General features: G+C 41.4%; 1 protein-coding gene and 1 long non-coding RNA gene across 5 annotated transcripts in view; one reads left to right on the forward strand and one right to left on the reverse strand.

Moving 5' to 3' along the window:
- Window positions 1-22,585, reverse strand: part of rttn (rotatin) — a 33,879-nt gene that overhangs the window by 4,905 nt on the left and 6,389 nt on the right. For 2 of the 4 annotated variants that reach the window (XM_025910183.1, XM_019363178.2), the window contains exons 12-44: window positions 22,371-22,583; window positions 21,233-21,345; window positions 21,001-21,127; window positions 20,539-20,664; window positions 20,175-20,291; window positions 19,478-19,617; window positions 18,684-18,855; window positions 18,500-18,599; window positions 16,513-16,598; window positions 15,855-15,972; window positions 15,174-15,270; window positions 15,017-15,082; window positions 14,685-14,876; window positions 13,192-13,434; window positions 11,677-11,833; window positions 10,447-10,613; window positions 9,829-10,048; window positions 8,763-8,891; window positions 8,513-8,623; window positions 7,546-7,704; window positions 7,099-7,176; window positions 6,147-6,345; window positions 5,868-5,965; window positions 5,695-5,782; window positions 5,158-5,398; window positions 4,709-4,799; window positions 4,268-4,418; window positions 3,842-3,979; window positions 2,973-3,175; window positions 2,675-2,780; window positions 2,348-2,445; window positions 2,030-2,107; window positions 1,503-1,629 (exon numbers count right to left, since the gene is read on the reverse strand). In XM_025910183.1, the coding sequence (XP_025765968.1) occupies window positions 1,503-1,629; window positions 2,030-2,107; window positions 2,348-2,445; window positions 2,675-2,780; window positions 2,973-3,175; window positions 3,842-3,979; window positions 4,268-4,418; window positions 4,709-4,799; window positions 5,158-5,398; window positions 5,695-5,782; window positions 5,868-5,965; window positions 6,147-6,345; window positions 7,099-7,176; window positions 7,546-7,704; window positions 8,513-8,623; window positions 8,763-8,891; window positions 9,829-10,048; window positions 10,447-10,613; window positions 11,677-11,833; window positions 13,192-13,434; window positions 14,685-14,876; window positions 15,017-15,082; window positions 15,174-15,270; window positions 15,855-15,972; window positions 16,513-16,598; window positions 18,500-18,599; window positions 18,684-18,855; window positions 19,478-19,617; window positions 20,175-20,291; window positions 20,539-20,664; window positions 21,001-21,127; window positions 21,233-21,345; window positions 22,371-22,583 (4,549 nt within the window). The other 2 variants (XM_003443574.5, XM_025910184.1) reach the window with 2 other exon arrangements.
- LOC112847786 (uncharacterized) lies at window positions 8,780-9,820 on the forward strand. Its single transcript, XR_003221576.1, has 3 exons — window positions 8,780-8,914; window positions 9,071-9,199; window positions 9,692-9,820. It is a non-coding gene; the product is annotated as an uncharacterized LOC112847786 (long non-coding RNA).

Consider the following 22,585-nt stretch of genomic DNA (forward strand, 5'->3'; position numbering starts at 1 on the left):
GAGTGATGACAGTTAGGCTCGTTTGACTCTGGGTGGGAAGTAAATCATGTAGCTACAATTTATTCTACTAAGACGCCACATTCACATCAGCATAACTGACATGACTAATTGGCATGGATGTACATTACACACAAAATACAGAAATTAACAAGCTTAAGTTGAAGAGAATTGACAAGGCAGTCTGAAACTGACTGACGTTTCTTGTTGGAGAAAATGACAGCTTGATGGTTTTGCTAATCCTAGATTGGAAACAGGCATATGCTGATCTTAGCCTGCGGTTATCTCAATACCTGTCAAGAAACCTGGTGTGTCATAAAACTGACAAGGGGGATCTGCTTTAATAAGTAACCGTTTTTCTGATACGAGTCGGCTGCTGATTAATTATTTTGCAGCCATGCAACATATACTTCAAAAGGAGAGATCCCTGCATGTAAGTGGAGAAAAGATTTTCATTTGTTTTACTTTCTGTGTGTCTGAGGGAGCAAGTTTTGGGCTGCTCCAAAAATATCTGTGGAAAATATGTGTGGCACAGATGAAAACAACAATCCGACTCGAACTAGCAGCGCTAACAAAGCTTTGGATGAAGGAGGTAGACTGGAGATGAAAGGTTCAGCAGAAATGTAGCGGTCTCGGGAGACCGAGTGGTAGCCTGAGGGTGTATGGTGTAATACTGAGCCTGGCTGCATGCAGGCTGAACACAACCTGCTGTTCAGTTAACCTTTAGGGAAATACTGTGCCCGACTTCACTGCTTTCTGGTGCTTCACAGCTTGAGCTTATGGGGGGTCTACAGCGAGGGAGTTTAGATCAGAGCGTGCACACGCACCCACTGAGGAACTGATGCCAATCAAATAGAGATATGCATACGCACGCACGCACAGATGCACACATTTTCACAAACGTTCATAGGTGTTGCACATAACCCCCCAACACCACCACCAATGATGATGAAACTGATTTCTAAGCCAGTCGCACATGCATGCATGCACACAAACACATCAAAGGTACCACAAGCTGTTTATCAAAGTACATTTTTCCAACCGTTTCCTTCCTATGAATCTTTCAATTTTTCCACTCAAAAAGGGTTTTTTTTCCCTCTTTTTCTTGCACGTCTTTTTGGTTTCCACATACATGATTCTTACATTTGCATGATGGAATACTGGTACCTCGAGCAGCACATAGATGCTCTGTTCCTCTCCACATCATGCTCTAAAACTGGCTGCTCTGCATACAGCGAGACAGCTGTGCAGCCTGACCTCTGGATGCCACACTGTGCCTATTGTGAGTGGCAAGCAAGAAGGCACTGGGTCTTATACAGTTGAGATGCAATGCAGCTCTGTGGTTATTAGAGAGAACAATGGGACTCTCAGTGCAAAGTGTGTATGACTCAGTCAGATTGCCATATACAGACAGAGGCGATGGGCAGGCACGGGCCAGGCACAATGCCTACACAAACACACAAGCATACACACTCAGGCAAACATAAACACACAAACATGCAGACCTGTTGTGCAGTTGGCCGTGTAGACGCACAGAAGCTCCAGAACCGCCTCCATAGTTGCGTCGTCCAATAGGAGCCAAGGCCAAAGGGCATTGAGCGCTTGTGTTAGGTGAGCATCTGTGGCAACCACCTACAAACGCAAACAGATTTTACACACACGCGCATGATTTATACAACAGCTCCGACACAGATGACAGTAATCAACTTAAAATGCCTCAATATTTTCCTAAGCGTGCAGGAAACGCACACAAGGAGGAGACTGATGGCAGGGTAAACACTGCAGTGGAGCCTTCATGGCTTTTTAGTCTGAGCTAACCGACAGTGACTGAAAGGCCACTTAGAAAATGAAAACCAGCTAAAAAGCCTCATAAGTAATGACATTATAGGGTGCGAGAAGCTAAGGTTGCTGAGATGTTAGCTGAGCCGTGTGCATTTAGGCAAATTTCATTCACAGAACAGCGCCGGTACTCTGGGGTTGCATTAAAAACCAATTAGCAGTGGGGAATTAAAAGGTAGGCACAGAGGCTTACTTTGCATTCATCGTTGCAATAAAGAGCACTCCGCAGGATCTCCACAGTCAGCTTGACTTCCTTCAAATAGCCCTCTTCCTGATAATATGGGAAAACAAAAAAATAAAGTCCAATAGGCTTCATTTTCCAAAGTTAAAAACACTCTTTACCGCAGTCATTAAAAGCTTATAAGAACAGTAAGCAGACTTTCTGCTGACAAGTACAACCCATATTCATAACATTTACCCAAAAACTCATTCGTGTTCAATTCAGTTTGTTATTCTATCCAAAGGGAAAAGAAATGCTGAGATTGGAAATTTCCAGCCAGTCTGTGCTCACCTTTTTGCGGTGGGAAGCCTTGCCGGGCCGGACTGACTCCAAGTGGAGCTGGGAATGAGTTTGCTTCAGCTGCTCCACACAGGTGTCAATTAAACCAGCTAGAACACAAGACAACCCGAGGTTCACACTAGGTTAAACTATCACCAAGATACCACGTTTCTACTGTTATCCAAGCACTTTTAAACACAATCACAAAAATAGCTCAATAATAGGTTTGCTTCAAAGATTAACTTTTAGGGACACCGTTTAAAAAGATAGATGAATATAAAGAAACCAGAGTAAATGACAGGTGATAATCTAACTCCAGCCTGACGTTTGGCGGATTACCTTTAACTGCATAGTTTTGAGCTGTGGGGCTGCAGGCTAGCAGTGTCATCAGAGCTCTAGCTGTAAGCTTCTTTAAAGGGTCCTGAGTGGTCCTCTTCTCAAAGCTCTGGTATCAGAAGTTGAGGCAGGACAGTGATTGCGCCGCACAGTAACACACTTTCAAATTCAAACTTTTTTACATAACATTGACCAAAAGCATGTAATTCAATTTGTTGTTCCAAAATAATTCCCAGTGAACACAAAGATAGCTGAGTTAACAACACAGCTGATTACTTTAGAGACCATCACCCCATCATACCTGTAATAAGAGCTCACACAGCTCGCTGGCTGAGGGACTATTCAGGACGTCTGAGAGAGATCTGACATACTTTGAGTTTGAGGTTGTGACCTCTTGACTGCGGCTCTTTGTTGCCTCTGTGAAAACTGTACAGAGAAACTGCAGAGCCACTGTGTGAAGGAGAGGCTGCGCAAACCTCTCATTTACGCACACCGATAACGTTCCTGCAGACACACGGGGAAAATGAGAGTAAAGAACTGTAACCCTGTGACAGCTAAATATTTGTTCATGAATGAGGCAGCAGGTGCGAGAAGTAAGCACACTAATTATTTGAATATTACCATGATACCGTGAACATGTAAACTCAAAACTACACGCATGAAGGCTCAGCATTATTTCACTGGACTCATCAGACTTTCCTGCTGCGCCATTAATCACACAGGAAGACAAGTAGGGGTAGTATGAGGACAGGATGCAATTATCATATCGTAGCATCTGTTCAGGAAAGTTAATACAAACAGTAATGATGCAAAAAGCATGTTAAAAAGACAGAACTGATTTTTTTCTGCATCAGATTTAAGGCTGCACAATTACACCTAAAATGCTAATCCTGATTATTTAGTCAGTTACTGCAATCAACGTAATTACCCTAATCACGGTTATCAGTCTTTTATGATGTAAGCCCGCATTTCATCAAGCAAGAGCTTGTCTCTTAAACCTCAGTGGGCTGTTTAAATCAAATGGAATACATAATTTCACAATAGTATATAATTGTGAAATATGAGAAGTGATCAATATTACAATAAAATTCTGTAGTCCAAATTCCAGCTATTATATTATTTTCCCCCCCTCCTGGTTTTGCTCGTATACCAAGCCGAGCGCCTGCGTACCTGCAAACGCTCGCCAGTGTCTCCCCAGCGCAGCACAGACAGATGGGTGCGCTGCTGAGCCGTCCCTCTTCACCAGAGTAGCCAGGAGCATAAACACGTCTGCCCAGCACATACAAACCACGTCCCGGGTACCTGCGTCTGAGGAGGGAAAGGGTGAGTCACAAATTTTATGACACAAGACAGCCACAAAGAGACACACCGAGTGCACTGCAGGGCATGCTGCAAAAAGAGTGGGACCAATGTCCAAAAAGGACTTGATTTTGAAGAACTGTTTAGGTTTTTTTGGGGGGGGGGAAAGGTCACCAATGATGGCATACATACAAATTTTGGAAAACAGTCTATATCATTACCAACTTAACATACTAAACATTGTTTCCTTTAAATATAATATGATTTTCTGACCTAAATATAATATGATTTTCTGACCTAAACCATTAGTATCCAGCATGAGCACAGCCACCAGAGAAGACAACAGCTTCTTCAGGAAGTCCATCTGTCCAATCGGCTCATCGCTCACTGTGACATATGACTGCAGGAGTTTTGAAAAGCTGGACAGGAACTGAAGTATGGTGACAAACTAGAAAGGAAAAAAAATGCACATATTTATTAAGCAGTTAAAATTAAAGAAATTCATATTATTAAAAACATGTCCAAAACAATGGTATGTTTTGAATATGAGCTTAAGTATTCCACCCACATTGAAATATGGAGATGCTCTTTGATAACCTTGTGCTGCACTCAAATGCACTGTTTTGCTTTGTTTTTTCAAACCAGCCCACAGTTTTTTGTGGTAAGATATAATGATAATAAAAATGTTAAAAACATTGGAAAAATATCTTTAGATGCGTCTACCGCAGTAATCGTCACCTGGCGTTTGATGTCCTCTCTCTCTCCTGGAAGGATGTTTGGCGTCTTCAGCTCAGTCAGACACTTTTCAACGGAGCCAACAACCACCAGACTGAAGAAGAAAATAAACATGATGTAGAAAGTGCGCGCTTGCAAGGAACCAGCTAGAGGGGATTAAGGCTACAATTAACATGAATTCTCTAGTCAAATATGCACACTTTTATTTAAATAGTGACAAAAGAAAAAAAATGGTGCAGGGATGCAAAGTGTAGCTTTTGTGTCTGTATTTTATGGTTTTTGTGTTTACAAGGACAAAAACTTTCAGCTTCTGTTTATTACAAGTCTTTCCCTTAAATGATTATTTGCTTAAAAAAACAAACATTTAAATCAATGCTTGCTTAAGATGATAATACATCAAGGGTGGTGAGGTTGAGCTGGTGTTCATGTGGACTCAGCACGTGACCTCTTACCTGGCCAGAGCTTGGAGGAGCTGGTTATGTCGGATGGCAGTGAGGGTGAAGTCTGGCAGGATGGCCAGCAGGTTGGTCAGCAGGCCGCAGTGGGCCGTCAGGAGGTCAGGCGTTACCTTGACAACCGGTTCCACGGCCAAGGGCTCGCCCTGTCGGGAGTCCTGCGAGGTAATGGAGTTGCTGGTGTCTGTGTCGCTCTGGCCTGCGAGACACATCAATAGAGGGCTAACAGACACACTTCCTGAAAAAAGGTTCACATATTGTAAATCACGTCTCTGTCTCTGGCTACCAACCACTGACCACATAATCAAAAGCAGTAAACCAAAGAAAAGCACAGGAGAACACTCCTCTACTTTCTCAGCTGTGTATTTAGGATGCTCACATAAACACACAACTTGGTTTAGTTTAAGACAATCAGTAGCCATATTGAGAGCCACTGTTTCAGAAGAGAAAAAAATGAAAGGTTTATGCAGTACTAAGAAGTAAACGCACAGCTTTACTGTGGCTGTTATCCACAGACATTTCTCATTTTAGTACCTTGAGCCATCAGTCTGCTGACAGGGGTATCTTGTGTCATACTCAATGGGGAGGGAGCCTTTGGGGAGTGTGGCCTTGAATCTCTTATCTATAATGGACAATATTAAGATGTGAGGATCCATTTGACTTTAATGCAGCAGTTCATTTATTGGTATGCATATTGCTGCGCTGACCACAGTGCTAGAGGTGGAGAGAGAGCTGGAGGGTCTGCTGGAGTTGACTGTGGGTGCTGGTGGGTTGCGTCCCGAAAGCCACAGAGAATTCTCAGAATCTACACAAGCATATAAACAAAACAACACATACAGATTACAGCAATGTGATAAGAAAATGAAGGGGGAAAAAAAGGGAAGAAAATCAGTAATGAAAGTGAGTGTGGATGTGTACTGCTGGAACAAATCCACATTATCAGGCTTGAAGAGAGTAATTAAGGAAAATCAAAAGAATTAGCTTACCCGATGAGGCACTCTCCTGAAGTCTTGGGCCACAGTGAGAGCCACCACGAGGCTGGATGTAGAAAGTGTACCTGCCACAGTAACAACTGGAGGCAGAGAGAGCCACATGCTGGAAATACTGACAGTGATAGAGCAGAGCCTGCAGTGCTGGAAGACCCACCAAAGACACCCCGGACACTTCATCGCGAACACATGGGTGCTGGACGACGAGAGGGCGACAGGAGAATAGATATTTCAGTATTTAATGCAAACATTACATTTTTATGATGCAATTATGATTTCCATTGAAATTTACAGATTAAAAACAAAGAAATCAAAGAGAGTTGAAGAAAAGGACAAAGTGAAGAGGCTGAGGGCATTCGTTAAGTTGCGCCACTGACATAAGACATTTCATTCATTTTACAAATGTTACTTCATAGCTACAGGATGACATTTTGTGTCCTAGTTTTATTCTCTTTTTGTTTTTGGATCTTTCTTTTCTTTTCATATAGCCCCCGCACAGCTAGGCAGCAAGTGTAACCGTTTCTGCTTTCTTTTTTTTGCTCTTGGCCTGCTTTGTACTTTGCAATGTTGTGTGCATCAGATTTAGTCAACAACAAGCTTTGCTTTTATAAGATAAGAACACACGGTACCTTTTTTTTTTTTTTTCTATTTCTGACTTACAGCTCCCTTGATGAGTAATGGCATGCTGAATTAGGATTAATTTGATGTTTTGACAGATTTAAATGTGATTTTTGGGGGGTTTCAGTGCTGGAAGCCTGCACCCTCAGTACAGCTTCAGTTCTAGCAACACCCCTGAACCCTGGAGGGCTCAACTAGAGAGGAGAGGATGGTTTGGAATGGAAAGGAGGGACAGAGAGGGGATATAAAGAGAGAAAAACCAAATGAGAGAGAAAGCGAAAACAGTTCATGGTCTATAAAAGCTTTTTAACTGGCTGGCAGATCTGCTGACCTGCCAGTGGGAGTCCTTGGCCTCCTCTGCGTTGGCAGGCATAGGCATCACCAGCAAGTTCTGCAGGATAAATGCAGCCTAGACACACAAACCACACACACACACACACACACACACACACACACACACACACACACACACACACACACTGAGTCAACTTAAACTAAATCAGCAACAGTGCCATCTGCCTTTATTTGGCTGGTAATACATTCAAGTCCAAACTCATTTTCTGACCACTCATTAGGTGAAAATGAAATTTGCTTTGCTTCCACTGAGACATATATACTCTGCAACTCATAGTTTACCTATCACTAATCATCTCTGCATGTTCTATATATTCACCCAAGAGTCCTCGGGTTAAATTATTAGTGATAATAATCAATAACCCAGAATATTTCTGACTTTAACAGTCAGTTACGGAGCACAGTTGCAGTTCAAACACTGTACCTCTCTGCGGACCATGCTGCTCTCCTGTTGATCCAGGAGGATGTTGAGCAATGTGCCCCACAGGCCTCCACTTATGTTCTGACAGCTGGCACACAGAGCTTGGCACCCGCTGGGCATCGAGGATAGAGCTGCACCTAAACTCAAACTGGCAAATCTCACCTGACATGAAAGAATAAACCCACGTTTGAAAGGAGGAAGAGAGAACACTGAGATGAAGCTTTGTTAAAGAAAAAAACAAAACATGACATGTTAATGTTATGGGACACATCTAATGCAATAAATGTGAATTTGGTCATGGTGGTTGTTATTTTTTTACTATAATATTATACTGACATTTAAACTGAAAACATAGTCTTCTTTGTCAAGGGAGCCTCTTAGACTGACTTGTGTGGGAAGTCATTTTTGAGCATTGCATTTGGTACGACTAGCTGTCATGTACTTCCTTTATGCCTGTGAGCTCTTGTGCAACTGTTACAGGGTTCTTTTCCCCCTCCAGAAGCCAAACATTTAAAGCTTCATTTTAAAAACAGACAGGGTTTACAAAATGAAGGTGAAAAATCAAATGCAAACTCAACTCCTTTACTGTCTTATAGCAAATTCATATATTGAAGTATAAAGACTAAATAAACACAGCACAAAAAGTAAGGATATTTGTGTTTGGTTGATTATTTCGTTGTTGTAACAGTGCTACTTGGCAATAAATTATGTAGTTGTCCAATAAACAACACCAAACAAGAGTCAGTAACAGAATAAGCTGTTTGGAAAGTTTTTATTGGGCATAACGCACACCCTCAACTCTGCTGCTCAAACCACAAATGCATTTTCCTTAGAAATGTGGCACCATTTAAAGCAACATAAACAGACCTTCAAACGATTTTAAGATATATTCCCAACAAACAAATAATCAAACGAACACAGTAAACATAGTTTTCGTGTTATGTTTGCATATAAAAGTGGCGCTCATTACCTCTTGATCTCGGTCCACCCATAACGGGATCAACCATGCTAAACCCAGCTGAGAGGAACTGGCTTCCTCGGCAGCTGCTTCATTCCCCAAAGACCACTGTGGAATCATGTCCTAGTGCCGAAAAAAAACTTCAGTTTTACTCCAACGTCTTTTAATAATTTGCAGAAAAGTATTCACTGACTATAAAGACAGTAGGATGTCAATTCTAGAGCATGTTTTCTGCTATATACTGCAGTATGTTGACACTTGCCTTGTCCTTGTTTTCAGACATCATCTCATGAGACAAGTGAAGCAAGCAGATGACTGCATTCTTGGTAACACCTTTCCCCATGAACGACAAGGAGTTGCCACCCCACTCAACATAAAAGGAGGATATCACCTGGGTAGATAACAGAATATTTGGTATGTAGTTGTTATCCAATTGGGTTAGTCAGTTGAGCAAACAGAGTAGTTGCTTCTGTGTTAATGCAAACTGTATGCTTGTCATGCAGCCCAATGCATCCAAATGAAAATTAAATACAGCTGAGACTAATTATTTTTGCTTTGGTGTGCCATCAGGATGTGTGGTTGCACATATGAGCAGATGAAGAGAGAGAGGAGCCCAAGGCTTGCTGAGATTTGGGCCTCTACTTTGCCAGGAGGAGGTGGGGGAGGAGTCAACGACAGAGCCTTTGTGATCTATAGCAGGTGAGAGGTGGGTGAAAAGGTTAAAAAGGCTACGATGAAAGAGGGAGATACCTGAATCTGAGAGGCCGAAGCTGCCATTACAAATCCTAACTGCAAAAGCAAATTAACCTTCAGTCTCCATTAAATGTTAATTTATGTCAATAAAAGCTGCCCCCCAAACAACAAACAAAAGGCTGTTTCCATGTAAACAGAATAGTCTGTTCCTTGGGGGTCTTCATTTGAAAGCAAAAATAAATGTGGACACCTCTGTGCTCTGGACTGCTGTGCAAGCTGGTCTACACTGAGTTACGCTATTGTTTTATGGACTGTTGAACAGCTGAACAGATGGAATAGGCAAGGTTGATTAATCTCATCAGCATCTTCACAGTGTGGCATGTCTAATCAATGAATGTTTTTTACCTTTTGTTATTCATGTCCCGTAACCATATTTTTGCTTAATTTTAATTAATTCCACAGAAAGTACTCTGTTTGCCTTTTTCTTCATTTCTGTAGGCATTCTCGTATCTGATGAGAGGGAAGAAGTTTCGGCACTTGCCAATGCAGCGCACGAGCATATGCGCACACACTGTGCAGACACAGAACTTGATACACATGCCACATGCAAACACAAACTGAGGACAAACACATACCTCTAATAACCCACTGAGATACTTGGAGCAAAGGGAGCTGGGCTCCAGGTCAGGGCAGTGGGAGCTCCAGCCAGGCTGGGCAGTCACGCTGATCATGCCCTGCAGTGTCCTCTCCAGGCTGGGAAGGCCATAAAAACGCGGTGCATCAGACACCCGCAGGCTCTGAAGCAAACGGACGGCCAGCTGGCTCTCGAAGGGGCCGGCTAATGCCAAACATAGCCTGGACAGACAGGAAAGGAGAGAACGAGAAAGACAGATGCGAGCAAATCAGACAGAAAAAGGCAAAAAAGGCAGAAGAAGAGTGATAAAGACTGAATTATTTATACTTAGCATTACAAAAAGGTATTTTGTATAAAATATGGGTGAATGTTTTGGTAAGGCAATCAATACCTCAGCTGTAGAGGAAGAAAGTATTTGATATGTTAGAAGCAGATAAATCTCAATGATACGCATCACATTATAATGTAAAAAGGAATTAAACCCTCTAACCTGTCCAATGTAATTACAAAGTTGTGTTTTACTTAAAAGTTAAAATTATTTAATCTAAAAAAAGAACCACTGGATGTCATATGTGACTTCACCAAAGGAAGCCACAAGTGTGTCTGTGTGAAAACCTACCTGTCAGTGGTATGTGATAGGCATCGGAGTAAGGTGTTAAAGAAGTGGGTGAGCTCTCTCTGCAGTCTTTGGCTCACATGGTTCTTCACTTCTTGATGCTCCCCTGTGCTCTGAGTTGAGGTCTGGGTCTCCACACCAAGCAGCAAATTCAGCAGAGACACAGCATCCTGGAAGATACGGATACTGTTGAATTGTATGTAATTATTTTAAATTCACCCCCATAATTTGTGCATTCCTAGCTAGTAGTGTTGAGTGGATTTACTTTAGTCATAGAGGTTTTAAACTGAAGGTAGAAAAGAAAAACTGACTTATGGAGTATGGAGTATTATGGAGAGAAGGGTGAGAAGTGTATGTAAGCAACCACCTCCTTCTCTCCCTAAAAACCCTGCTCTGCAATGCCAAACAGCAGAATTTCATACTGAGCAGTGCACACAGAGTGGGTAGTTAATCCAAGTCTATGAAGTGACAGATGTTCCTGAAACAGCTCAGTAATTACAGAAAAAGTCAGAGCAGCACTGCTCACCCCTACCAGGCATTCAGTGTGAGTCTTCGTTAGCTGCCAGGGGAGGAATTATTGTTTACACACACATTAATGAGAAAGCCAAGGTGAAACTGATTAAATCCTAAAAGCAGCTCTCTTCACTGAAACAGTGAGATGATTCTTCTGCTAAGGTATAAAAAAAAAATATGAATGTGACTTTGTTTTAAGGAAATAAGGAAATAATCTCTGCCACAGGCCTGAGGTAGGTAGGTAGCTACGAAACTATTTTCAGTTATGAAAAAGTAATATGGTTGTGCGACGGTGTGTGTGCTTGTGTGTGAGTGATTTATCCATGCTTTGATTGCATATTTATAGCTTTCTGCATCTAACCAGATTACCAGCTAATGGGAACACATACACACATATTTTAATGGTACTAACAAGGTGAGCTACGGTGTGACACATAAATAAGATGAGTAAGGTATGTATGGATAAGATGGCCACTAGTTTAATGGGAAACTAGAGTGCTCAATGAATCCATAACTAAACATAATGTGTACACGCTGTGCCAAAAAACTGCCTAACTAAGGAAAATGGCTCGACATTAGTAATTGCTACAAACTCTGTGTAGCTGCCTGTGTTTGAACCATGCTAAACAGCACAGCTACTGTTAAATAAAATGAAACTATAATGATTTTTTTAAAGTGAGGTTTTTCTTTCACACATGTCTAAGTGTAAATGATGTGTACCTGGTTGAGAAGCAGCTCCAGTATCCAGCGCAGGTCCTTGTCCTCTGAGTCGGCCACAAATTCGGTGTGAATCCGCGTGAAGTAGGCGTTCAAAAATGCAATGATGCCCACCAGCAACCTTTCATCCTCAACACAGGCTGGGTGCACCTGGAGAAACCTGCAGGGAGAAGAGGAAGAGAAAGAGACAACATTAGAAAAACATGGTTGAGAAGGGTAATAACATTGATTGAATAACACTGATCAGATCAGAGAAATAACTGACATATCTGAGTGTATTGTTGCATTATTGAGTGTACTTATTCCAAAATGTCTTCATTGTTACTGAAGTATTACATTTCATTCATCACTTTTTTAGTACCTTGTTGCATCCTCCTTTTGTCTTTAGACCTACCTTAATTCTCCTTCTTCTTCCTCTTGGCACAGATTTATCAAGGTGCTGGAAACATTCCTCAGAGATTTCGGTCCATACTGACATGCTACCATTACACAGCTACTGTAGATTTGTTGGCCTCACCAGCAATGACCCTCAGGTAGGCTTTGGTCTTTAAATTATGCTCAGCTGGTACTGACCGGTAGTGTGCCAAGAAAAAAAAAAAAATGCTTTACACTATTACACCACCAGCAACCTGAACACTTCAGCCATATCTACGTGACTAAATGCACTGGATTGCCATCATGTGATTGGCTGATTAGATAATTGCGTTCATAAGCAGATGAACACATGTACCTAATAAAGTGGCAGATGAGTGTCTATGCATCACTCAGTTTTGTAAAATACCCATTTCCAAAAAACCTGGGACCCTGTGTAAATGTAAATAAACACAATGCAATGCTTCCAGATTATTCAGATCCTAAATTAAGGGAGAATAGTTCCAAAAGCATTTATACAATGTTTATTTTGAATTTGATGTCACCCACTCATTCGGCTAAGCTTATATCTGTGTTGCATCACCATTTCTTTCAACAACACTCTGTAGGTGTTTAGGAATTGAGGACACCAGTTGCTGTAGTTCTGAGAGCACAATGTTTTTCCATTCTTGCATTCTTAGGATTTGAGCAGCCCAACATTTCAGGGCTTTCTTTGTCATATTTTCGGTTTCATAATGTGCCAAATGTGTTGAATGGATGACAAGTCTGAGCTGCAGGCAAGTCAAATTAGCACTCTTACTACAGAGTCATGCTGTTATAATGCATTCACAAATGTCACTTGGCATTGTTTTGCTGAAATAAGCAAGTTGAAAAAGACATTGTCTGAATGGAAGCGTACGCTGCTCCCAGACCTGAATATATTGTTCAGGTCTGTGCTCAGTTTTTGCCTGGGCTACAACATAAAGTGCATTTTTAAAAGTATAAACATTTCACATCTCATTTTCAATATTTGACATGTTGCCTGTACAGAATTTTAATCCTTGAATTCTATCTTTATTAACATTTTACACACAGGATTACATTTACTGGTTTTGGTAACAGTGTGAGAAAAGTTCATAAATCCTTGATTATAATTATCTAGTGTACCTGGTCACTGCAGCCTGCCAGCTGAGAGAGTGAAGGGTCTCCCTGCATCTGTAGGTGGGAATGTGTGGGAATGCCAGCCTGTCAATCAACAGGTAGAGGCTGAGCCTGGAGAGAGCAGAGGCCACAGAACTGTGCCCTGATGCTGTGACGATGGCCTGGATGCAATCCTGCAGCGCAGTGGGGAAGTGCACTGCCTTCAGCCACAGAACTTGTTTTTCTGACAGCTTTAAGTCGGGATGGAATCTGAGGGGAATAAAATGTTAATGGTTTAAAAATGTATATATTCCAAATTAAACCGCATGACTACTGATGAGCTGGCAAGTTTATTGCTTAAGCAGCAGCCTAAGAATCACACTAATGACTGCATTAACAGTCATATTTGATCACCAGTCCAGTGGGATGAGACATTTATGATTCATCAGAAGTTTTGAGAATTTCTTACAACTGATTAAAGCAGATGTAGCCATGTTTTTTTCTTGTCTTTTTTTATATTTTGAGTTTGGTAACAAAAAAACAACAATATGTGAAGCTGATCGCTTTGATACATAGTGTTTATGTGAAATATAGCTAAGTACAAAGAAGACACCTCTCTATTTTATTTACTAATCAATCTTAAACAAGTGCTGTTTTCCCCAGTCACAGCTTTGTGTGAAATTCGGTTTAAGATGGACTAATCCATCCATGGTGTGCTTCAAACATCTGTGCTGTAATCAAGCTGGTTGAATTTGGGAGAGACACTCTCATTTGTTTGAATTAGGTCACATTAGAAGTAAATGAAGACAGATGAAACACAAGATGGCAAGACTGAATCTCAAACTTCACCGCAATGCTCTACAACGGAATGTTTTAAAAGAGTGATACCTATAACTCAAAATCCTGTCACAGAATTATTGCTCAGGTAAGTTTCTTTGGCAGTCTACTAGAGTAAGTAAACAAACATTTGCTTGACACAGAAACATTAATCTACCATCCATTCACTTCCGCTTATCCTTTTCAGGGTCGTGGGGGGCGCTGGAGCCTATTCCAGCTGTCATAGGGCGAGAGGTGGGGTACACCCTGGACAGGTCGCCAGTCTGTCGCAGGGCCAACACACAGGGACAGACAACCATGAGCACTCACATTCATTCGCACATTCACACCTAGTGGCAATTTGGATTATCCAATTAACCTATCCCCACAAGCTGCATGTCTTTGGACGGTGGGAGGAAGCCGGAGTACCCGGAAGGAACCCACGCAAACACGGGGAGAACATGCAAACTCCACACAGAAAGACCCCGGCCTGATGTTGGAATTGAACTCAGGACCTTCTTGCTGTGCGGCAACAGTGCTAACCACCGTGCCACCGTGCTGCCCTACATTAATCTACCATGGTGTCCAATCTCTAATTTAATCCTAATTTTTTAACACAAAAAAAGAACACGCATGAAACCCATTAGTACAATGGCCACACCTAACATTTGCACATATACAGTTGGAAATATGAAGGAGCTTACTCGTTGACATCTCTAGCAACGTCACAAAGCTCCTGAAGGAGATTATCTATCCCAGAATGCCACGCAGTGTTCCAGGCCACCTGTAGGGCTTGGCGGGCAGGGTTAAGAATTTGGAGGTCAGACGAAGGCACCAGTACGCAGCAGTACGGACTAACAGCATGATGAGTTGCTGCCTGAAATGGAACATTGTACCTTGAAGAAAGATTAAGAAACAAAACTGTGAATATTGTTTGTAAAGTGTTTTAATGACAGGGAAGTAAAAAAGGTGGCAACAAAGCACAAGGCAATATTTAACACTGCTGCTGACCTCCAGAAGTTTATGAAGGTCTTACCTGCGTGTTACTGCCAATGGCAGGGAGAACGGTGTGACGCTCACTTCTGTGGTGGATTTATCAGACCTGATGACAGAAAAAGAGCACTGCAGTATTAAAAGGATGAACATTAATGCATGCACAAATGGAAATTTAAAGAGAGGAAAATTATGCTCACCATAAGTCAGTGCTGGCAATCTCATCAAATAGCAGTAAACTCATCAGGACAGCAATCTCACTTCCATCGCTTTTGTTCTCCTTCAATATCAAGGATGCTATAATGAAGACCAAAATAGGCAATTTACATAACAATAACATCCAGAACTTTATCACTTGAGTCCATAAGAAGATTACAGAAGTAATAGTGAAGTAGCTTATATTGCAAGAATTTATTTGCGAAAATAAACTTGCAAACACTTTTCTTATTAAATGTAAGACTCCTCTGAATTTAAAATGTGGTTATGTTTAAAACACTGCATATCTTTTGCATGAATACATTTAAATAAAGCTCTATTTTCTGTCTAGATCTGACTAAAACCATTACACAAATATACATAAAATCACTTGAATTAAATGTCTTTTAATTTACAAACCGAGTTATATTTTAGCTCAAATTTATGCAACAAATATTAGAGCTGCTGTATATATTACCAACTACTATTAAGACTAAGCTGTTAAAAGTGCACTGCTGCCAAGCCGAGCTCTGTGGCAACAAGTTGCATCATACTAATATGCTACTTACTACAGTGTGACAGCATGGTTAAAAGCTATGCATCAGTGGATGACTTGAGAATATGGCCCCGAGCTACTCGACACAATGTGTGTAGCTGTTACTTAATGAGTTGTCTTGTGAATGTACCCCTGAGCAGTGTGAGGAGCAGGAGGTGCCGCTGTGCCAGGCTGTGCCTCAGAGATGGATCAGCGTACACCAGCTTTCTCAGGATACATACACAAGGCTCCAGCAGACAATCAAACCTCTGGGGAAAACAGCAACATACTCACTCGGTGTTTAATTGCAAGGAAAACACAAACAAAGCCACGCGCTGCCTGTCGGTCTCGTCTTGTTCTGCCTCTGCACAGGATTTCTTTAGTGTCAGTTCGCATAAGCTATACCTAAATTCTGTGACTGTGAAGGTTGCAGGCAAGGGAGGTTGGGGACAAATACAAGTCATTCTCTGTAGCCCTGTTACTCAACATCCATGTAGCGAGACATGTTGGACAATTACCCCCGGCAGTTTCTGATTAAAAGCCTGGGAATGATCAGCAGACTGCATCAACTACAGGCCAGAAATCACTGCTGACCAGGGCCTGTCTGACAATATTTATACAGGCCATTTCATCCTTCTATCAGTATAGTGGTTTTCCTGCATCCACACATGAACTCACATGAACACATATAAACATGGACATATACATAAACGAGAGCACATGTGACTTTATATATTTGGGTTATTGAGTTTCAATAGTAACTGTATAATAGTGACTGTAAGCATCTACAGTCTGTTTTTTCTATTTACCTTGTTGCCATTTACACACTCCATAATTACAGAAAGGACTTTATCTGTTATTCCAAGGTTCTTTAATACTGGATGCATTGCTGTGTCTAAATGGAAAGAAAGAAAACGGTTCAATATATGTCAAAACACACGCACACACACACACACACACACACACACACACACAGAGTAAAGTATTGGGAAACAACAAACACTGGTGCCCTTACTACAATTGTAGTTTTAACATGGCGTCTTGCTTATCACAGACTCTTATAATTGATTAACATTTTAGTGAATGCAGTTTTTGCAAAGCTAATAAGACATTCAAATCATCAATTATCCAGATGTAAATTAACATCTCTAAATTCTTGTATTATCACATTCTAAAACTGGCCTGGATGTGCCACCAAAGTCAGTGTTTCCCAATAAAAAATCATTTCAATAAAAATAAAAAGCATTTTTTTCTGAAGCACAGCATTCTCAAAGTGGAACAGCAGTGTATCTAGAAAACCACCAGGGTTTTATTCATTACAAACCTAAGGAACTAGTTCTGTCAATTTGCAGGGAAGTTCCAACTTTTGAGAGCTGGCAATAAGCAACAAAATCTGTCTAACTTTTGCGAAACATTATTTGCTGTTTGATAAGCTGAGGATTCATCTTTTCTATGAGCATTTGTTTCATTTCAGCTCAGTGTGACAGTTTCTGATGCTGTTTCGCTGCTCTCATCTGCTCTCAGTGGCACCATGCATGTCTCTTCCAAACTCCAATCCATGTGTTTGTGTAACAGACACACACGGAGCAGAGGAGCTGATGACAATTTACCAAGTTACTGTAAGTAAAACTTGCAAAGAATAACATTTTATTCTGTGCAAATGGTCAGCTGACGATGACAGTTTATTGAGATAATGTGGATTACTGCATATAGCCCGTGCTTTTTCCCCCTCTCTCCCTTGAAAGAGCTGAATGTAGACAGTACATTTCCTTCTGTATAATAATACAGAATGATACAGAAGGAAACTAATAACAATCTATTAGTTATTAATCTTTGGCTCTCTTCCACAGTGTGTCTCTTCCCTCACCCCCATCCAGTTGTAGCAGATGGCCGACCCTCCCTGAGTCTGGTTCTAACGGAGGTTTCTTACTCTTAAAAGGGAGTTTTTCCTTCCCACTGTCACCAAATGCTTGCTCTTGGTTCATCTAATTGTTGGGGTTTTCTCAATATCATTGAATGCTCTTCACCTTATAATATAATGCACCAAGATGTGACTTTTGTGATTCAGAGCTACAGAAATAAAATTTGAATTTGAATTGAACTGTATAGCCAGAAAACTTCTTGTTGGGGCTCACAGATGTGGATTGGAGCAGGTACCCAAATGGTGAAGCAGCAATATTAGCACATTGCACATAGTTCTGCACATGCCAAATAAGGCAATTCGATGCATTAAATGTGTGACTAATACTTCTGTGCAGAATATGTTCTTCTGTTGCTCTGCAATTTAGCTGCCAAAACACTAGTCGGCAGTGGAGTTTTCCTCCAGATGATTAAAAAAGATGGCATAAGAAGTAGCTGGAGTAGTGACTTAGGATTAAATGACAGTAATGAACGGGTCAATCAAAGTCATCGTAACTACATGTTGACACAACTCACATTCCTAGAGTAGTGCACGTTAGATTATGGTTTAAGTTATGGCGTTGAGTTTTAAAAAGGTCTGCGATTAAGACATACCTATGATGTAGATTAAATCCAAGAGCACAAATCTTAAACTACTTAAGACATGAAGGGATTATTATTGAAAAAAAGAAGCTTCTAAATATGTAATTTTGAGGAAAGACAATGCCGGAAGGATCTTAAAATATAGTTTTACATATGTAGTCTAATCTAATATTGAGCAACTTCCAAAGGAAGGCTAAGAAGTTGCGTTTACCAGTTTTAACCTGCCAGAACAAAAATCAGACAAAAGGTGAGTTTATAATACTACTATAAATATAGCTTTTATAGATGTCTCACCTTGTAGCACCACAGAAAGCTGTTCTGCAGCTGATCTTTTCAAGGTGATATCAACAATGTCTGAGTAGAGGATACTGAACAGCTTCTCAACAGATTCCACCTAAGACATAAAATAAACACATAGGTAAGCACTTACTTTTATTAGTACACACATCTGTTTTGTGCTATGTATGCAGGATTATACCTTTAGAACAGACTTCTTGCTGGTATCAAGTGTGATGTCTAAAGGGTTTTTAAGGCAGAAGAGGTTGGGGAGTGAGGCAATCATTTGTTGATCCAGTTTTGGTCGGGCTGTATTTGCATCATCGCTTCCAGTGAGGTGGGGCAGGAATTGCTGTACTGCTGCTATTCTCACACTGTTAATAATGAATAATGAAAGAATATAAGCAGGTGTAGTTCAGGACTTATAATCGCTGCAAAACAACCTAATTCATGCGATGAAGAAAAAAAACAAAACAAACAAAAACAAAACATTTACAGTTTGATTTTTTCAAACAGCAACTCCTCAAGAAATAGCTGGCAGTGGAGGCGGCGGCTCTATTACTTGCTGCCAAAAATTACCAGGGCTTCTCTGGTGTGGATTTCCATGTCTATCAATATTCATAGATTGGGACCGGATGAGAAAGTGTTTTACACAGGCCTCGAAGAGCATTTGGTTGACATGACAAGCACAAGCACCTGACAGCAACACAGAGGCCTAATATGCCCACCGCAAGTGTTGGAGAGTACATTTTCAGACTCTAGAGTGTTTGTCTGGCTAACAAATAATCCCGAGAACCGACGTCAAAATCATCAAACAACTCCACGAAAGGAAAACGAAAAAAGAAAAGAAACATGCCAGACATCCAAGTATACTCATCACAGGCACACACATTTCTGATATGCACACAATTCCGGGCAGGCACAAAATGCTCAAACGAGCACAGAGAGAAACAACAAGAAACAGCAACAAAGGAAAGACCCAGAGAAGAGACTCACGCGGGCTGCTTAGTGAAAAGGAGCCGCAGTGCCGCCTTTAGTTTGGCTGTACTTGGGAACACACTGTCTCTTGCCATGTCCGACATGTCACTTATCAGCAGGACGCAGTTTCCCAGTGACTCCTCGGTGCTGGCGTAACCCTGCCGCACACAGACACACAAACACACACAATTCTCAGGACTGCCTTGGCAGACAATAAAGCAAACAATGGGGAATTCCAGCAAAGCCGTGCAACAGTAAATAAAATATGCATCACTTTGATTACGGGTGGTTTCATTTTGTCTCTTGTTGACATGGTGGGCCCATCTCTGAATGGCCTGCTTGAATTAAATCACACTTGACAGCCTAGTCAAAACCTCATGTATATTCATGAAGAATTTCCTGGCTTTCTGTTGCCTGGAACTGAACAATTAATAAAAAGTTTTTGTTTCTCTTCCCCCTCCACTCAAAAAGGAAACAATATAACAGAATATGTAAATGAGAAAATAACCAAATTTTTCTCACTGGCAGCTCAATGCACAGTCTTTGCGGTCCAAGAGTGCTAATATTGCACTTTTGATCATAGCTCTTCTAATTGTGGGCAACATACACCCATTCTTCCCTTCCATAAATATTGTTTAATAAGCTCCAAATGAGATGTGCGCTTTATGAGCTCTGCAGTGCAAATACTACTGAGCCTCTGAAGAGATTACAACACCTGTAATATGGGCATGACCGGGTAAAGTGCCTCATTGAATCTGTCCCAGGCTGATGCTGTCATCATCAATCGTCCCTTGAGCAGGAATAGCAGGATATCCTTGGCAAGAGCATCCACCTATAGATCACAGGTAAAGTGCTGAGTTCACAAAGGCGTTGCTGATAAAACGTCTACTAACAAGTACTCCATGTGACAACTTTGAAATGTCTAAATTATTACACCGGTTTAGCATGTAATGTCCAAAAACCCCCCCACAAACCCCTCTGCTTTTAATCTCATGATTACCTGTGAGTGACTGTACTCCATTATCAGAATGAGCTCTCTCAAAGGTCTAAAACTTGAAAGGCATACGTAGTACATTTACCTTTTGTGCCGAATCTTGGAGTCCAAAGGTGCTTATTTCATAGAGCACCCTGTGGTGGAGTAGGAAGCTAACTCCAGCACATGCCTCTGGTTCCTGTCGTGTCGCATTCTGGATGCCAAGGCAGTCCTAGGGGTATATGCAATCACACCAGAGCACATCATAAATTATCACTATTCTCACTTGTGCTCGCATATAAGAGTTTCAATTCACTTTAAATGTAGCCACTCACTCTAGCCAGTAATTGGCAAAAGGAAAAGAAAGACTGATTTCAAATGTCAAGTGGGTTTTTTTATAGTGGCCTGTCAAAGAGCCATGACTCATCCATCTTCATCCCACTTATTTACATATGGGTGCCCCACTAAACAGGCTCACATTAAGGCTATATCACACTCATATATTTTAACCATGACCCTCCGCACTCATCCAAACAATGACTGTCTATATAAGATGGCTTGCTCCAACCTTGACCAGGTTTAAAGTGCATTCATATGTTTCTGTCTTGACGGGCAGTAAAGGATGGGCCAGCAGCTTGAGGAAGAGTTTCTGGCTCTCCGTTTGGAGGAGGGGACTGGGCTGATCAAACTTCCACCTAAAGGAAAACAATCAAATGACTTTTAACTAACTTGGTTAAAAAAAAAAAAAAAAAAAAAAAAAAAAGTCATTACTATGACTGAGTTTAGATCTGATGTCTTACAGATAAGAGCAAATGTGAACACATTCTTTGATGATAGGCAAGTGCTGGTGAAATGGAAGGCCATCTATGGCTTGGTCTGCCAGCTCCAGTAACTCCAGCCAATTCTTCTCCCCCTTGAGAAAAAAAAATACAATGTTTAATTAACAGTCAAGTGGTGATGATATACTGTCTGAAAAGACTTCATTATAGTCATATACACTGATCAGGCATAACATTATGACATTGTGTTGGTCCCCATTTTGCTGCTAAAACGGCTCTGACCCATTGAGGCATGGACTCCGCTAGACCTCTGAAGGTGTGTCGTGGAATCAGGCACCAGGTCTGATCCACTTCCATGGATCAGATCTTTGTCTGGCACATCCCACAGAGGTTTGATTGGCATCTGCACAATTTTAAGGCCAAGTCAACACCTCAAAGATGTTGTGTTTCTAAAACTATTCCCGAACCATTTTTGTTTTGTGACAGGGCGCACCATCCTGCAGAAAGAGGCCAATGGGAATATTGGGTAAAACCGTTTTCACGAAAGGCTATACGTTGTCTGGACCTTAGGTAGGTGGTGCATTTCAAAGTGACTTCCACATGGTTGCCAGGACCCGAGGTTTTCGTAGCAGTATTCTGCCCAAAGCACGACACTGCCTCCATCAGCTTGCCTTCTTCCCATAGTGCATTCTGGTGCCAGGTGTTTCGCAGGTACATCCTGAGATGCACCTGGCCAGCCACGTGACGGGAAAGAAAGTGTGATTCATCAAACCAGGTGATCTTCTTCAATTGCTCCAGCCTTTGCTCCCCACGTGCATCAATGAGCCACCCATGACCTTGTCCCTGGTTCAGCACTATTCCTCGTTGGACCACTTCTGATAGACACTGACCACTGCAGACTGGACACAGAGATATATAGCTGCCGTTTTGGAGATGCTCTGACGTGTTGTCTAGCCATCACAATTTGATCCTTAAACTCAAATCCCTACGCTTGCCCATTTTTCCTGCTTCTAATACATCAACTTTGAGATAATCACTTTTACTCACGTCACCTGTCAGTTGTCATATTGTTATGCCTGATCAGTGTATAGTGTATCCATATATATATGTATAAAGGATGCCTAGTATTTGTATTTGATGCACGACATGGTGATTATACCTCCGCTTGTGCTTCCCTGAGAAAGTTGCAAGTGGATTCCATCCAGAGGGCAGCTCGGGTCACCCTCCTGTAGATTTCATGGCTGTCCGAGTTCACCTGCTCCAAGTAGGCCACTGCTGTCTCTTGCATGCTGGGTAACAAACTTCCCAATGATGTGTCCAAGCATAAGTGGAAAAGAGCTGTTGCAGTGTTTTCTGGGAGATTGTCACTAGCCT

Source organism: Oreochromis niloticus, linkage group LG9, assembly GCF_001858045.2.
Source record: "Oreochromis niloticus isolate F11D_XX linkage group LG9, O_niloticus_UMD_NMBU, whole genome shotgun sequence".
Taxonomy (NCBI): Eukaryota; Metazoa; Chordata; class Actinopteri; order Cichliformes; family Cichlidae; genus Oreochromis; species Oreochromis niloticus.